This window comes from Aplidium turbinatum, chromosome 2, assembly GCF_918807975.1.
Source record: "Aplidium turbinatum chromosome 2, kaAplTurb1.1, whole genome shotgun sequence".
NCBI lineage: Eukaryota > Metazoa > Chordata > Ascidiacea > Aplousobranchia > Polyclinidae > Aplidium > Aplidium turbinatum.
This window is the reverse complement of record NC_137473.1, coordinates 23,569,476-23,586,525: the sequence shown is the minus strand read 5'-3', so window position 1 is coordinate 23,586,525 and position 17,050 is coordinate 23,569,476. Positions and strand designations below refer to the sequence as shown.

At 38.3% G+C, this 17,050-nt stretch overlaps 1 protein-coding gene across 2 annotated transcripts in view; it reads left to right on the top strand.

Moving 5' to 3' along the window:
* Positions 1-16,742, top strand: part of LOC145765055 (uncharacterized) — a 41,639-nt gene extending 24,897 nt beyond the window's left edge. The window contains exons 6-15 of one of the 2 annotated variants that reach the window (XM_082576795.1): positions 3,905-3,998; positions 4,350-4,430; positions 4,813-4,945; positions 5,154-5,335; positions 5,724-6,337; positions 6,715-6,846; positions 7,233-7,324; positions 11,510-11,627; positions 14,990-15,153; positions 15,320-16,742. In XM_082576795.1, coding sequence (XP_082432921.1) covers positions 3,905-3,998; positions 4,350-4,430; positions 4,813-4,945; positions 5,154-5,335; positions 5,724-6,337; positions 6,715-6,846; positions 7,233-7,324; positions 11,510-11,627; positions 14,990-15,112 — 1,569 coding nt within the window. In that variant the 3' untranslated portion in view covers positions 15,113-15,153; positions 15,320-16,742. The remainder of the gene's footprint in view (positions 1-3,904; positions 3,999-4,349; positions 4,431-4,812; positions 4,946-5,153; positions 5,336-5,723; positions 6,338-6,714; positions 6,847-7,232; positions 7,325-11,509; positions 11,628-14,989; positions 15,154-15,319) is intronic. The other variant, XM_082576796.1, reaches the window with a different exon arrangement.
* The last annotated feature ends 308 nt before the right edge of the window (positions 16,743-17,050 follow it).

The following is a 17,050-nucleotide window of genomic DNA, read 5'->3' as shown; positions in this document are numbered from 1 at the left end:
CACAACAGCACCGAAAGCATTCCAAGCTCTAGCCTCGAATGGCAACATTGATTTTACAAAATTTTCATCTTTTAACAATTGCCTGATTTGTGGTCCATTGAAAATCCCAGCTCTTTTTTTCTCTTCACTGAGACCAGGAAAAGCGTAACATATATACTTAAAACACTCTCCTTCATGATCCAAAGCTTTTACATATTGTTTCATGAGACCAAGTTTGATGTGAAGAGGAGGCAAGAGGATCTTTTTGATATCAACTAACTGATCACGTATGATATTTTTGTCTCCAGTTCTTCTCGTTTGCGATAAAATGTCACGCTTGTACCAGCTTTGAGAAGTTTCCTTTCCTGTAGCCTTGATGCCAATAACTCCGCAGATTGCTTAGGCAAATACAAATCTCTCACTAAATCATTTAATTCCATCTGATTAAACTGGGAAGGCTTGTCTGACAGATCCTCGGGTGCTGGTTGAAAATTTTCACTTTCTCCTTCACTAAACGATGCTTCTGAAGAAGAAATAGCCTCTTCGTGTAGTTCTGGAAGTGATGTAAATACTGGCAGTGGCTTTTCATCACTGTGAGGAACTGGGCGCAATGCCGAATTCAGATTTGGATATTTCAAACGATGTTTACTCTTTTTGTTATACCCTTTCACACCAACAAGACAAAAATAACAATCGTCAAAATGATTTTGTTGCTCTCGCCAAATCATGGGTATTTCAAATTTCATTTGTGAACCTTTTCTTGCGACCAACTTCTCAGACATTCAACTCAGGTCTTGCACACTTTATGAGGAGCCCAGCTTTTGTCCTGGTCCCCCAACTTGACTTTAAAGTAGGCTAAGCAAGATATGCCCTTTTTACAAACGTGGTAATATTGCATTGTTGAGACTTCACCATGAAGCATCCACAAATGTAACAAAATATATCCGGATCATTACAACACTTTCTTCTTATGCTGGAAGCAGACATAGCTTGAGATCAAATATAACCTTTCTTTGTTAGTAGTTTTCTAAGAGCAAGTTTTTCCACAGAAACACCACTATACCAAAAACTCTAACCGACTTGAACTCAAACTTATAAAGTATGAAAATACCTTTTCCTTCTACAAACCACTTTTCAGCTTGAACTCTGATGTTGGTCTGTACAATGTACATGTGCTTTATGAAACTTCTAAATAAATCTTCCTTACTAAGCAAGAATTTATTACTAAGTCAAATCTACTCCCACCAGCTGTCTTCCTACGATATTCCATCTGCACAGTGCACAGAGCTAGCAGCTGACCCACAGATAACGCCTGAGAAGCCAAGACAGGGAGTTCAAGCCAGCATGGAAAAACTCAACGCTACCAATCTCTACTATGTCCTATTACGATTATCATAACAGGAATTTTTTTTATTTTAGAGGAAATCTGAACCAATTTATAAATTTAGTGTAAAAATATCTCTATGTTTGAAAGTTTATAGCTGTCAGAAAATAATTATATTTGACATTTTACTGCACTAAAAAGGGCAAAAATTGGTCAATTTCACAAAATAATGGCAACGATAGAAAGAAAACTTGATGTGATAGAGAAAATCTGAGTTCATTTTCGGATTCAGCGCCCCAAAATTAGCCAAAATCAGTTGTCAAAACCCAAACCTGAAAAAAAAAGTTGAAATTTGTAGACCAGTGTTATCACACTGCACATTCTTTTGGATCATTGGTGAAGTCAAACTAAGATTTTAATGAAAAGTTTACTGACGAAGTTTTACTTTGGTAACTTATCGATATCTTGATTATTTCAGAACAAATATTTCAGAGAAAATGTACAAATTTTGTTCCAACATTTAAATTTTAGACAGCTTGTTAGTGCAAAAAAACGATCGTTTTTTATTTTCGTTTTTTTTTTAAAAGTTCTGTAAGTCATGTTTTTTCATAAAACTAACGACTCACATATCTAGCCCCGAAGGATGAATTTCCTGCAAATACCCCAAACTCAACCTTTTGTCACCCACAATGTTCACCAACTTCCCCGTTCTGCCTCACTCTTTACCAACTTCCTGGTTCTGCCAGCGTGATCTTCAAAAAAAAGGTTTTCATCTACATCAGTGGTTGGTCTCGAAGCCGGTTTTTTGAAGCCAGGGAATCTCCCCAATTTCCATTTTTGTTCCTAACGATCTTGAAGTTTCACCAAACTTGAGACAAAATTTTCCATCTGGTAACAGTGATACAGTAGTTTGCAACTGGCGGGAACCACCTTCACTTTGTTGGACGGGAAACGAAAAACCTGTTTTGCAATCCCCAACTGAAGCTGGTTTTTCAAAAGAATGGCTCCATGTCAACATCTAAGTTAGGCCGTTACCTTCCTTGGCACAGTTGCTTTAATTACAAGATGTAATTTTTTTGTCCGCAAATGTTGAAATGATGTACAAAATACCAAACGTCGTAAAAATGACTCATATTTAACTCCAGTGTAGCGCGTGTGTGCGTGCGCACCAAAGCATTTCTTTCTTGACACTGAAGCTTGGTTCAGTCCTTATCTCTATTGTTGATCGTTGCATCGAATAGCCGAGGATGCTTGACCAGTAAGAGAATGTGATTTTCACATGGACGAAATGCTTAGCAACGTTGCATCAATGTAAAGCCACTCCTTTGGCCAATGGATTTGCTCTTGTACCTTTTTCTTTTAGCCGCACTAGAAGTGGATTGAAATATTCTAAGAATATTCTAAGCTTTTTGACATTGTTGTTCAATCCGGTGACTGCTATAGTACATTAGCCAACGTTGCTTTGTTGTCGAATTTAAAAGTATCCAACCTGAATGAGTCATGGATCTGGATTGTGTTTCTAGCTATGTGTTTACTTTCTACTTTATCGTTCATGCTGAATAATAAATTAAATCGCTTCTGCCACATTCAGAAATGACTTGAAGGTGAAGTCAATGTTGCAACGTCAATTTAATACTGGATTTTTCACCAGAGCTGTGGAGTCGCAAGGATTTTGGCGTGTCCGGGGTCAGAGTCGTCAAAAAAAGGCCGACTTCGGCTTGAGATAACACGATAAACAATAAAATTTTGGTTGCAATCTTTTTTCAAAATATTGTTTCTTGTTCTCCCTATTGCGCTCTACACCTTTTCCCTGAAACAAAGTGTTTGTTTTTGTCAGTTTTTATAAAAGTTGCTGTTTTTCGATCACAACTTAGTGACATCAAGTTTTAAAAATTAAAAAAGTTAAAAAAAAATCTGCCAATATCGGAGTCGGAGTTGACCAGTTAAAAACTGAGGAATCGGAGTCGTATATTTTTCGCCTGACTCCACAGCTCTGCTTTTCACATGATACAAAATATGAACAATTAATTATTGAATAGTACTAAAAATTGAATGAACCTGTTCAACAGGCATTTAGTTGAATAACTTGAACAGTAGGTTAGATTAATTAAGTTTTACACTAACTTCGAAATAAGTAAACTTTGCTTTTTTTATCATTTTATAATGACATTTAATCCCCAAGTAAAATTGAAGTGTTTCCATTATTATGTTGACTTCTGAAGGTGGTACAGTATTAATTGCCAAGCGAAGTTGCTTACTTTTCTCCACATTGCGTTAGAGCTGGAAGTCAAGCAGAGAAGCTATGAATACCATGTTTTATAGTCTTTGGTATGATACCGGTAAGGTTGGTTGCGTTCTGCTACATTCGAGGTCAAAAATCTTTGTTTTGCCGTGGTGTGACACAAAATATTTTCTCTTCTGTAGGGTAGGCCTAACAAGGATAAGAATCCCTGAGCATCGGATGTTTCAAGAAGTTGAATTTTCAGTAAAATATTTGTTCTTGTCGGCGTTAGTTACTTTTTAACGTTTCTTATTTTTTATTTCATCAACATTTCTGATCAATTTCTTGATGTTTATCAAGCTTCGCTATTTTATTCTTAGACTCCTGAAAGTGAACTTGAACATGGGAAGAGGTTAAAAGAGGAAAAGTCACAACAAAAAGATCTTGTCTCCCCCAAGCCAATGTGCTTAAGCTGTAAGTTTGTATTTGTTGTTTTGTTATCAAAATTATAAAAAGTCCGTTTTTTTTTAAATAAAATCCAGCCCGCCCTGGTTTTTATGAGCAACAACGGACTTTTTTGTAAAAAAACCAAGGTTTTATTGGCAAAAATGGGTTTATCCCGTGAAAATAGCTGAAATGTATTTTTGCGGAATTTTTTTTATTGGTTTAAGAATAAGTTGACTATTATTTACATGCGGCTAGGACCTAGGCAATGAGTTGCTGTAAAAAGAATTTGATTTTTTTTTCTTTTCTAGCAATACAGTAGTTGCAACAAAACTAATGCTAGAAAAGATAACAATCTCGTTGAACACCTAAGCTTTGCAGCATTGATTGGATTAGCTGTTGAACATGACACTTTTGAAAGTTCGAAGAAAAAGCTTTGCTTCGTCACAGATGTATGTTGCTGTAAGTTTTTTTTTTCTTAAACAGCTTTGAAGTTGTTTCAAATTGGAGCAGAATTCCTTATCTGGCAACGCTAGTTTTGTAGATCTAGTCACGTCTCATTTAAAAAAAAGCTGCTACCCGGGTACCTATCCGGGCAGCTACCCACTGCAACCCTGGTTATTATTCAAAGGTTTAACTGTCCGGATCATCAAGAAGTAGACTTCATATTAATTTTTATCAACTGAAAGCTTGGGCTAGTTTTAACAAGGTGCAAACTGCATAGGTTCTGCTCTGTTTGCTAACTTATTGTTAAAATTGCTTCAAAACATCTAAAATTTCAGCACACAAATGTTTGAAATCAATACTTTGTTGGATTGCTTTGACTAACATAACTCTTTTTTAGTTCCGCTTGGAATCCCATCATCTATTTTCCGACCGTTCAAGATTCCAGCTCCTCCAGGACTCTCTTCCACTTTCGAGAAACAGGCGTTCCAGCAGGAAGCCTTCAAAACTTTTGCTCATGGACTGCAGGACAGGTTAGAAATTTTATTTTACGTGTCATTGACATTATTCAAGTAAAGTTTATCTTTTTTAATCTACTGTGTTCACTTTAATCTGATTTTCTGATCTTATAGATTAGAGATTCTTGCAATGGTGCTACCTTTATGTAGGATTTATAACAGGCTTTGAAAATATTGCATCTGAAGTTGTTTTTAAAAACGGTTTGGTGTTATCCTTTTTCAGGCCTCCCAAAAAATCAATGCTGCTCTCCCCAGTTCCAAACGTCGCTATTGAGCATTCACAGAAACGATCATCCAGATATATTCAAGAACAGGAATACAATGTTGATTTAGCAGGGGGAAAGAAGAAAAGAGGCGTAGAAACTGTACCTTTCAAAACAGTTGCCCGGAAAATAAAAACTGAAGGTAGGTCTCAATTGTTGTTTGAACTCCGGAGATAGTACAGCTCACATTTTGTTTCCATTATATTGAAATTAAATTATGATAGAAACAAGTTCTGTCGGTGAAGTGAAACTAAGATTAAGCGATATCACTTATTTCAAATTTCTTGCTGAAAAAAATTGAAGATGAAAATAGTTCAGTTTTCGAAACGTTTGTTGAACACGAGTTTAGAATTTGAGCTCATTATTTTTTTGATTTGAGTCATCTTGCTGCATTGTTTGGGGATGAGTTTAAAGTGGCTGTTTTTCGCCAGTTACACAAAACTTTATATTTCTTAGCTAATGTACAGCACAGAAAACAACTAACTTACTTTAAATAAATTTATAAGCTTTAATGACCTTTTTTTATTTAGCTCCCGAAACTCTAAGAATTGTTTTTCCTCACAACCATTCTACCTCTTTCCCTACATCACCAAGCAGTCATCATATCAGTGAGGAGCAAAAACGTTTTCCACAAAAGATCCACAGCTCCACATCGCTTGATCCTTTGTCAATGAAAAAGAAAGTTGCAAAAGAAATTCGTGATAGAGTAAAAACTGAAAAACCGCAAGAACATGCAATTAACTTGTCAAACGGATTGTACAGAAGCAAGAAACATAATGAGGATCGTAAGAGCGATAGTGTCATCAGTAATGTTCCTCGTGAAAACGAAAGTAAAGATCAAGAAGTTATAAATGCCACATCATCAGTTGCGATGAGCAACGTAGTAGAAGCAGCTTCTGCTATGTTGGAACTATCGGTTTCGGTGAAAGACTCCAGTGGGAAAAATCCATTCTCCTTATCTCACGATTTCTCGGCTCCTTCCAAGTATGTTAAAACATCTCAAGTTGAAACAGTAACGCAAGATAAATCCGCTCGTTTTCCGACCTATCCTAAAATGTCATCAATCGACAGCCATCACGTGAAGTGGGTCTTCCCACTAAACTCTTACACGATCAGTACTTTGGGCTCCGAAGAGTTAGTTTTAGTGAGTACACTTGGAATAACACACAGCTTGCATTGCTATTGTTGCATTATTTTATAGTCTTAATTGTGATAAAATTCATGTTTGTGTTATCTATTTCTCACTAGGCTACATTGGTATCTTGTCATAGTGGAATCACTGAAGAACTGTTGATGTGTGAGGCTTGCAAGATCTGTGTTGCTCTGCCTCTTAGCTTTTGCTTTGCAAGGAAATTATTTGTATTTTGTAGTGGAAGTTTGGATGAACAAAAATAATCGTGAAGATTTTCATCGTATTAATTCTGCCGTTTTAACATTAGATTTAATGTTGTCACTTGCCATGTCAATCAAGATAGTAGCGTTTTTACGAGTGAACGCCTGAACTTTATCTTTATTTCACAGTTTCAAACATTATTGGACAGAGTAGAAAAAGAATCTTTGAAGATTCAACTTTTTGAAGAAGTTGTGAAGATGAAATCGGAAGTGGAGAAGAGATTAGAATTTCAACATAGCATCCACCGAGACACAGAAAGAGTGAGTTGATCTTAAATTCCACTTTATACTGTTTCAGAATTCAATCACTGAATTAAACGGTTTTCTCCAATGGAAACACTTATCCTAGTTTAATAATATTATTAAATAGAGGACAACTTCGAACCAACATTATTAAAGCTGTCACCACGTCATATAATTTATCAGTCGTTTACTTGAATAGCAAGTTGAATCAGTTCTGTAGCAAGTTGAATCAGTTCTGTAGCAAGTTGAATCAGTTCTGTAGCAAGTTGAATCAGTTCTGTAGCAAGTTGAATCAGTTCTGATCTGTATTATGCAAATAATTTTGGTTCAATTTTACAAATGGTGTATTCTTGTCTACGACAACGATATATTTCATCCTTTTATGGTTATTTTATATTTCACAGGAGTTGGAACGATTGAAAGCCTCGAGGAAGCAATGTTTGGAAAGTGCTGCTGTTGGAAGGCGAGAACGACGAAAACAAATGGAGCAAGTCAGGTCTCTTCTCTACGTTTTCCTTTTTCTAGTCACTTCTATAATGTTTTTTGTGAGAATAAATTGTTATTTTTACCAATATCCACCAAATTTTTTTATACTTTTGTTCGTACGTTGGGCTACCTTTAAATCTGGTTTGATTCAAATGCTGGTTGCTTATTCGCACTCTGTCTGCAGCTTTTCTATATAGCTTACATTGCGAAACCAGTTAGTGCAGCCCATAAAAACATTGATCTTGATATACTTTATACTGTATCACCAAACAATTGTATCATGAGAAACCACGTATCCAACTATATCTGCATCACATTATATCAATAATGTATTAAAAATAAAATAATATTCGTAAGACGGTAACCATCTCTTGTGCAAGATGCGAAGAACAGGTAGTCGTCGTCGTAGTCCAGTTTAAATCCGGTGACGTCCCCGTTACCGAGGTTAGCCGGATCCGCCTCCACGTACCGCAATCGCCTTCACACCCTGTCCCACTATTGATACTGATAAAAAAAACAACCATGAAATATCATGATGTTGTGACAACGACTGCCGTTAGCGACAGCAGATTCGATCATAAATCTTCGTCTAAGGCATCAACCTAGAAGTGTACAATCAACAGACACTGGTATTGTGAAGAGAGGGGGGTTCTTCCCGGCTATCAGCACAAGGCTGAGCACTCGCTAGTACAGCGAGCAGCTGCGATTCGCTAACCATAACGGTGTAGCTTCCACGCAAGCCATTCAGACTTTCCAATCAACGATATGTTTCTCGGCAGCCGATTTGTAGCAAGAATTGACAACGATAGACACCGTGTTTCGCCCATGCAGCGTTGCCAGATGCTGGAAGCTGCTTGGCACCAAAAAGTAACTAAAATTTCACCAGATTGCATTCAATTTCACCAGATATTTACAACACCCTAAATAAAGCAATTTCGCCTAAAAATACAAATCGTTTTTGAGACATAAGACTAAAATGAAACGAATATGCAAAACAGATGTTTTGTCACACATTGCATACACGGATAGTAGCAGTCATAGTAGCATGTAGCAGTCATAGTAGCAGTCATAATTATCACTGTAAACATCAAAAGTTCTTAACCAAAAAAGTTGTTGTTTTTACTTTAAAAGCGGAAAATTTTACTGCCAGGGTTAAAATGCACTCCAAGATGAAATAACATCCCGATGAAAAAATTTGAAAGACTTTTGCATATCCTGCACAGGATATCTATGAAAATGAAACAAGTGGCAACTCAGGCGCGGATCTAGGAGTTTTTTTTCGGGGGGGGCCAGAAAATTTGAAAATCAATTAAACAGAAAGAAAAAGATAAAACAGATATTAACAATGATACTACGACAGTAGCGTAGCCAGGAATTTTGAAAGGGGGGGTTTTTACGGCCGGCGGGCGAAGCCCGTCGGCGTCTTCGCCAAATGCGACACCCAGCGGCGGGGGTCTGGGGGACAGCCCCCAGAAAATTTTGAAAAATTGCTTTGAATTTGGTGCATTCTGGGAGCATTTTCAACAAAAATGTGGGTATAAATATTCCTGTAAAATGGTGATAAGATCATGTTTTCTTCGGATTTTTCGTTAATAAACCTAAGTCTCTATGTTTTCTTGTTGCTAATTCCTGGCTGAGATATTTAAATGTTTGGTATTGGCAAAACTCGCTCTTTTAATGCAGTTTCGTTTAAAATTAGGAAAACTTTATTTTAGAGAAACAGAGACTGAAAGCATTATTCTCAATATCGTGATGTCACACGCGTGCCAAAGGGGGAGGGGGTTGTAACCCCCCCCTCCCCTTGGCTACGCCACTATACTACGACATATACGATATGCCATAAAATAAAATATACATTAAAAGAAACAGCCATTTCATCAATTGTGAATGTTTGAAAAATACATTTTGCTTGAATAAAAATTGCTAAGCATGCAAAGTAAACTTGAAATCTGGTTTAAAACCCTGTATGCAGTGTCCATGACCAATTGGATGTTTGTATGTTTGCAAGCATAGACGGCAATTGATTGAAATTATAATGAAGGCTAAAAACTATAAAACAGCCATTCAAGGTTTCAGATTGTTTCAACTGACGTCATTTGGTTCAGCATTGGTTTCAGCTGAGTCAGCTCCAACAAATGTTGCTATTAAAATGCATTTACAGTTGTATAACGGAATAAAGGAGTCTGATCGATGGATGATTTTAACCATAATAATAACAAAAAATTACCCCCCCCCTCCCAGATAAGTTAAGTCTGCCGTGGGACTAATATCAGTTGTGTAGACGCATATCAAACGATTTGATGCGGATACATAGAATTTCAACAATAATTCCTCGCAACATTTCGGGGGGGGCCCGGGCCCCCTGGGCCCCCCCCCATAAATCCGCGCCTGTGGCAACTGTATGCTTGTTGTGTAGCCTATGTAAGGTCACTGATGTTGATAAACTTCTAGTTTTGGGGCAAGATACAACCTCCTTCACTAATTTTAAATATAAAACTTGCCTTTTTGGCCAGTTTTTTAGTAAAAATAACTCTCCAAAAAGCATTGTCTCGCCACTGCCTGCAACCATGCCAGTGGCAAAAGCTACACGATTGCTGGTACAGTGCTGCTGTCAGATTCAAAAGATTGATTGAAGAGTGCGAATTGGAAACTCTGAACTTGCAACACACTGCCATCACGCATGCGCAAACCTCTTGCAAAACGTTTTCTGCACGAGCAGAGATTTTTTGCTAAAAAGTTTAAAATTTTTTGGAAAAACATGAGTGGGGAATATTTCACCAGATTTCACCAAAACGTTGTCTGGTTCCAAGGTCAAAAAGTGTGGCACCAAAGACCGCTAAATTTCACCAGAATTTTTTTATTTGGTATCCTATTTCCCCATCTGGCAACGCTGCGCCCATGAGTCTGGGCTCGTCAGTATCGCACCACTAATTCTGCCACAATGATATTCGACCACCGCTTTACCAGTCAGTTTAACTCTTATCTTTGTGGAAACAAAGAAAGAGCCAACAAAACCAGCAGGCGCCAGGGCAGAGGACATGTGAAGAGAGGGGCGTTCTTCCCGGCTATCAGCCTCTGCCCTGGCGCCTGCTGGTTTTGTTGGCTCTTTCTTTGTTTCCACAAAGATAAGAGTTAAACTGACTGGTAAAGCGGTGGTCGAATATAAAAATGAACAAAGGAAAGGAATAAAATGTCTAATGTACATGGTTTAACAGCAATTAAGTAACTTCAATCATCACTATATCTCTATGTATTAATCAATCAATTGTTTCGAATTATCTTACGCTGCCTTCGCCTTGTAACGCTGTTCTTGCCCGCTCGGATCAACCTCGCTCTGCTTTCAACGCATTGATCAACACGATCCCCTGATCAACTCGATGCAGCCTCAAAATTTCCACCCCAATTTTCTACTTTTTCCTGGTAATGTAGCCTATCAGTGCCTCTAGTTTCAATCGCTAGCCTCCCCGACCCAGCTGGGCGAACCTGCGTCAACGTCTGGCCAGTGCACATCCGTGCTCGCCGAATCAAAGCTTACTCTTCTCCAGTGAGTATGTATTACAATCCCACCTATATTTTTTGTTTCTATTGATTAATCGAGCCTCTGCTCCACATTTTTATTTGAATTTTGTTTGCCACGAGAACCAAATTATCCTTAAATAGTTGACTCTCTTCCTCGTGGTAGACCCCAATTTTATCCGCTCTGCCTACTGGCAGACCGGGTATAAGAGTCAAGTACCTGCGCCGAGGTCGCGTGAGGGAGACGTGGGCGCCGCCCGGCGGTCAATTACTGCCGGTTCCAGCGTCCACACGCGACGGGTCGCCCACACTCTCCCTCCACAGGTACCTCGACTCCCCAGCCTGGCCCCCGCGACCTAAGCTGGTGGACTTACCCCTCCGGGTGCATCGTCACCCCTAAATCACGCCGCTCCCCGCCGCCGCGGGGTGTGGCAGGCCGGTTTTCTAAAGTCTTCGACCTGGCTATGTTTGTTTGTGCTCTCTCGCCGTGTCAATTATTTGTACCCGTGCGCTGTTGATGCAAATAAAACAGTTTAACACTAGTGGTGCGATACTGACGAGCCCAGCCTCATGGGCGAAACACGGTGTCTATCGCTGTCAATTCTTGCCACAAATCGGCTGCCGAGAAACAGACACTGGTATTGTTCAAGTTTTGATTTGTGGTTTGTTGATAATTCAGGAACAAAAGTCACCAACATGCAATAAATAAAAACCAATCATTCATAAGCCTTGGACGACAGTTGGCGGGTTTGCCATTTCACTCTAACGATTATGAAAAGGAAACATTGCAACATAAGGTAAGTCTGCCAATGTTTCTAAGAAATGACACGTCGGATAGATCACAGGTTCAATTTCCTACTGGCATAATTTCTTTCATAAATTTATATAATCCCACACTAACTGCAATAATCTTATAATCTCACACTTGCAGTAATAATCCCGCACTCACTGCAGTATATGAATGACTGTACAATAGGGTGGGTCGAAATTTGGACTTTTTCTCCGATTTCATTGCTACAAACTGTTTTTTTGCGAATAGTCATAAAACGACATTCCTGAAAATTTGAACTTGATCGGACATCGTCTTCATTTCTAAAAATCGCGATTTATGAAGGTACCTGAAGCGATTTTTTTCGAGGCTTGAAAATGCATTGTTTTTAATAGGAAGTTGTTTTCACGAGATTTGAAAACGTCATAACTTACTTAATTCTTATTGTAAAAAGATGATTTATGCGTCAACGGATTCAATATAATTAGGAGAATCCAATTCATTGTGTACTGACTCCGAAAAATGATGACGTCATCCATGACGTCATTAAACAGTAATTTGCAAATAACGATAAAACTGATCATCCTACATGCTTCATTTCTAAGTTATTTGATAATAAATTGATGTACTTTCTAAACATAAACATCATGCTGGTGCTTGATGACGTCATCTACATTACTAAATTACATTTCACTATGATGGCTTCTGGAAAATATTGCGTGTTTCTGATAGATAATGGATCGTTATCAATTAGTTATGATTCGCTTGATTTTAAATAACAATATTGCTCTTTAAAGAATTGTTCCACACTGCCTTTCCGGGTGTGCAAAATAGGCATTCTTTTTAACATATTTCAACGCAGTGTCTCGAATTTTATCAGGCAAAAGTGAACAGCACTGCAATGATTTAAGGATATGCTTAGGTCCGTCTTTGTACAATGGTTCACATTTTATATTGAACCAACATGAGGCACATTGAATGACTATATTACGCACAACAATTATTTTCAAGTTTTCTGCAATGTCACTTGGCAATTTGTGATCACTGATGTATAGTTTGTAGCAACGTGAAGCGAAAATTAGCCACCGCGAATGAGTTAACGGACCAATCTTTGCGTACATCAGTTTAGATGAAACATAGTCTTGACAAGTAGGCTAATAGTATGGAGGGACTGGAGAGAAAGTTTGAGAAATGGAAAGAAGCATTTGAAACCAAGGGTATGAAGGTGAATCTTGAAAAAACAAAAGTGATGGTGAGTGGAGCAGAAGGAACAGTTGTTGAGAACAAAGTAGATCCCTGTGGAATATGTGGCAAGAGAGTGATGAGAAATTCAATGCAATGCAAGGAATGTGGAAAGTGGGTACATGCAAGATGTGCTAATGTCAAGAGAGCCGCAACAAGATTGGCGAAGTGTTTTGTTTGTGGGAAATGCAGTAAAGGAAGGAATGAAGTGGAAGGCCATGATGATGAGTTCTGCCATGGCATCGAAACAGTGACAGACTTCTGTTATCTGGGTGATCGGATAAATGGAAGTGGTGGATGTGAAGCAGCGGTGACAACAAGGGCAAGATTGGGCTGGGCAAAGTTCAGGGAATGTGGGGAAATGTTGCATGGCAGAAAATTTTCACTAAGGATGAAAGGAAAAGTATATCGGAGCTGTGTGCGGCCTGCAATGCTATATGGTAGCGAGACATGGGTATTGAGAGAGAGTGAACTGGCAATCCTGAGAAGAACGGAAAGGTCAATGGTGAGAGCAATGTGTGGGGTGAAAACGAGAAGGGAAAAAAGGACTGAAGAACTGTTGGATATGCTAGAGATGAGAGAGACCATAGACCAACTGGCAAGGGCAAATGGAGTAAGATGGTATGGACATGTGATAAGGAGGGAGGAAGGAAGTTTTCTTAGAAAGGCACTAGATCTAAAGGTGGATGGGAAGAGGAAACGCGGTCGTCCAAGAAGAACGTGGAAACAACAAGTGAAGGATGAATTATAAAAGTAGGACTGAAGGAGGAAGATGCAAGGGACAGGGTAAAATGGAGAAAAGGGATTAAAACAATTGCTGCGCGGAAACAATCGGCCACCCCCACTAGTGGGGAACAAACCGACGATGGATTATGATGATGATGATAGTCATTCCTAAGGCTAATGGCATTGGTAATCTCGTACAGATACCTTTGATCAGTCGATAGATCTTTTACTATGTGCTCCGGTAGCAAACGATTTCCTGGCCCCATATTCACAGGCACAAATAAAGGGTTGACTTCTTCAAATTCAACTCTAACTTAGAAGCTTCCCTATTGGCCCTTTAAATGGTCTGTCACCACTGGTAGGTCCATCTAATGTAGCGAAGACGTGTCGAAGGGGTAACTCATTGGCTGCAACTGTGCAACATGCATATAAACCAACTCACACGATGACCAAGGCGTTGTTCCAGACCAGTTATCACACCTGATTTAAATCCAGTGTTTACATTCACGGAATCACACCCAACTACTTTGACACAATGCACCATATTATATTTTTTGATACAGTCCATGAGAGCATTTGTAATATCTTCAGCTGTTCAGTTCCTGATATTGGACTGACAACAGTTAAATACTGATTTCCAGGTTTCTGAACAACACTGTAGTGTTCTTCGCGAACAAAAATCTTGCCACCTGTTCTTGATGCTATCTTAACAGTTTCATCTTAATAAAGTGGATGACTCAAATAACTTAGAAATGAAGCATGTAGGATTATCAGTTTTATCGCTATTTCCAAATTACTGTTTAATGACGTCATTGATGATGTCATCATGTTTCGGAGTCAGTACACAATGAATTGGATTCTCCTAATTATATTGAATCCGTTGACGCATAAATCATCTTTTTACAATAAGAATTAAGTAAGTTATGACGTTTTCAAATCTCGTGAAAACAACTCCCTATTAAAAACAATGCATTTTCAAGCCTCGAAAAAATCGCTTCAGGTACCTTCATAAATCACGATTTTTAGAAATGAAGAGGATGTCCGATCAAGCTCAAATTTTCAGGAATGTCGTTTTATGACTATTCGCAAAAAAAAAGTTTGTAGCAATGAAATCGGAGAAAAAGTCCAAATTTCGACCCATCCTAGTGTACAATCAACGCAGAAGCAACATCGTAGTAGTAATAAAATAGTAAATAAATGGTATTGGTGCCGTTGTTGGGTTGTTAGAGTTTTCGGCTCTGATTTGGTTATTTCAATCATAGGTTCGGAACCATGTCGGGCTACACCAAAGACTTTTGAAAAGTGATGCTGAATCACTCCTTTTTCGCACTCAGCCGAAAGCAACGCCCGAATAGACGTTAAAACTTCAATGTGCATTAAATAAGGTTTTGAATGTCGTGTTCATGTATTATTACCGCGTAGATTTTGGACAAACTCCACAAAAATATTTCCGAGAAAGTAGAATCGGCTAGGAAGTTAGAAATGCAGCTTCAGCATGAGAAAGACCTAAGAATGGAAGCAAAAGCAAGAATTTGGAGTACTTAACAAATCGGTACACGGACAAACTCTCTCCACTCAGTCTTAAAGTAAGAAATTGAAAAAACAATATTGTGAAAATAAGCATTGATGCCACACCAACTTGTGTTCACTTTTTTAATAATCAAGCGTTGAACCAGCATAAAAATTGACGATTGTGTGTTTATAATTTTCCTGACAGGTTATTAATTGTTTCTGTTCGAATTTTTTAAACAGCAGAGGATTCCTCCTACCACGACTTTGTTTCACGTCAGGAGCTGTCTCCTCTTCATCTTCCCCAGAAGTTTCGCAACGATGAAAAGCACGTTAATCCTAATCCCTGCCTCTCATCCCCTGCTCCACTCACCGATTGCCGTCTCCAAAACCCAGACAAGTGCCAACATCTTTCCGTGCCTGATGCTTTCATCTTGATGAAACAATCTACACAGACATGAATGAGCACAACTATTTGAGAAGACAAGTTGAACATAACGCACTAATCTTTCAATAACAATTCGAATTGAAGATGTTCATCTAGTCGAGAAGGGCCAATGGCGCCACGCGTTGTCGAAAACATTCAAAAATCTCAATATTTATTTGCTTTTGATAAATGTAATGTTCCCTCACTGATATCGTCGCTATTATTTCACGTAAAATTTCAACACTTTTATCCCATCAACCCGTTTGTTGTTCACTTGATTTGTACACCTTGATTTCTTCCCTGCAGGTTGCTGGAATTATTTTGTCAAATCACGTGTGGTTTGTTATTTTTGTGGAACCTTACTTGTGTTTTGCATCCAATATTTGCCTTCTATCTTGCAGAAAATGAAACAAGCCTAATTTTCTAGTTGCTACCAAATGGTGTTAAAGCTACGTAAAAAATCAGATTTGTAAAAAGGAAAACTAAATTTATATATATATATTGTAAAAGAAACATAATATGAGGAGGCCTATAACTTTTCTGAGAGAAATGTTCTTGCTTTATCACAAGCAAATGATAGACAACAAAGTTAAACCTTGTTCAAACTGCAACCAAACTTACTGCGAGTGCTGAACTAAAAAAACGTTTGAATTGGTTGTTTTCTTTTACTTTGTTGCTATCATCTGTGTTTGGTTATTTCTATTTTTTGATCATTTTTGCAAAACTTTTCATTCACCATTGCTGTCGCTGCGCTGCCGCTTGTGTAAAATGGAAATAAGTCGACGCAACTTTGACATGATAAGTTTATTTCCACTTTTATGCTGTTGATTTTTGTGGCATGTTAACTTAATTAATTGAGAGTGGTCACTGTCAAGTTGTGATTGGCAAATCGTTAGTCACTTCGTTGTGTTTGTTGCCCGATAATTAGTTTGTACTATCGTCTATAAATGTTGGATCAATGCAAAAAGTTTCATTTGCCAAGAAAGTTCACGTCGTGTCATTTATTTTTATGATTTTATTTTTCAAATATTTGTCTTTTATCGAGTTCTTTGTAAAACCTTTTGTGTTGTGTTTGTAATGTCACAACACTGTAATTGCAAGAATTCTTCTCAGTAATTGACTTGGTTGGTGTATTAAAGTGGGTATGCATTAGGGTGTTTCATTTTTTCCACACTCGAAATTAAAAACGTTCGGGTTTACGTATGCTGGGGTTTTGGAGAATGATTTGAAAAAAGTAATTTTTTATTCCATTATGACGTCATTTAGCGTGGTCGAAAATAAATAGGGGATTTCCCATAACTCGGTAACGGAACATGGTAAGGTAAAGGTGGTCCCATACTTGATTCAAGTGTTGGGTATGAGAAGATAGGGTTCTCATTGTACTAAGCCTTTGGCACTTGGGAGAGTAGGATGGCCAGTTCCTTTCTCTCGGCCGCCTTTCCTGCAGCAATTATGCCCACCCAATTTATTACACCCTAGGTAGAGGTGAGCGGTGTTTTCAACAATCAGCTGAAGCCGGGAGTCGAACCAGGTTTGCATAATTGGAA